The sequence below is a fragment of the Penaeus monodon genome, chromosome 30 (assembly GCF_015228065.2).
Source record: "Penaeus monodon isolate SGIC_2016 chromosome 30, NSTDA_Pmon_1, whole genome shotgun sequence".
Classification (NCBI taxonomy): domain Eukaryota; kingdom Metazoa; phylum Arthropoda; class Malacostraca; order Decapoda; family Penaeidae; genus Penaeus; species Penaeus monodon.
This window is the reverse complement of record NC_051415.1, coordinates 31,433,218-31,434,020: the sequence shown is the minus strand read 5'-3', so window position 1 is coordinate 31,434,020 and position 803 is coordinate 31,433,218. Positions and strand designations below refer to the sequence as shown.

At 45.1% G+C, this 803-nt stretch overlaps 1 protein-coding gene across 1 annotated transcript in view; it reads left to right on the top strand.

The window, feature by feature from the left end:
* Positions 1-803, top strand: part of LOC119592423 (murinoglobulin-2-like) — a 12,304-nt gene that overhangs the window by 2,428 nt on the left and 9,073 nt on the right. The window contains exon 7 of the mRNA XM_037941245.1: positions 67-483. Coding sequence (XP_037797173.1) covers positions 67-483 — 417 coding nt within the window. The remainder of the gene's footprint in view (positions 1-66; positions 484-803) is intronic.

Genomic DNA, 803 nt, shown 5'->3' with positions numbered 1-803 from the left:
TTCTTTTCTCTGTAGCTGATAACTGCCCGGTTTCAAATAATACAAACCATCTCCCTCTCTTTAAAGACTGCCGTCCAGTACACCGTGCGCGAACATTACCAAAGCAACGCGTTCAGTCTATCAGTCACGGGCCAATGGAATCCTAGCTTTGTCTGCAACAGGCCCCACCATATCTCCGTCTGCGTAGCCTCCACTCACCTCTCCAACAGGACGTCAAACCTTGTCGCTGTTGAGATAACTCTCGTGTCCGGCTTCGTTCCCCAAGAGAAGGACCTCGAGGAGATTGTACGTCCCTCCATGAGCGTCTTCACCCAGTTCCGGTACGAAAATATGACCAATAAGGTTATTTTCTACGCCGACGGTCTCACAGCTAAGGAGACCTGCCTGGGATTCAAGGTCCTTCGTGTGATCGACTTCGAGATAGCCAAACCAGGGGTCGTTGTGGTCTATGATTACTACCACCCGGAAGTCGCCTTAAGCAAGGTAAATAGTGTTCATTCGGGTTTATGTTTCGACTTAATGGTTCTCCTAGACAACTAATGGGGCGCATTTGAATAGAATTTTAATGGAATCGTGGGTTTATTACGGCTGTATTGTAATGTTATAAATGAGTGAACGCCATGATGTCATGGTGGCATGATATTATGACATGGGATGCTCTCTCACTCACAAACTATTAACAGCATGATTAATACCTAACATAATTCTATTTTGGATAATTTGCTGAGAGGTCAGCCTTTAGGATAATTCTCAAGGAGGAAGTCATGGTGGCAAAGAATGTGTTTAATCTTGAAAACTGTTCC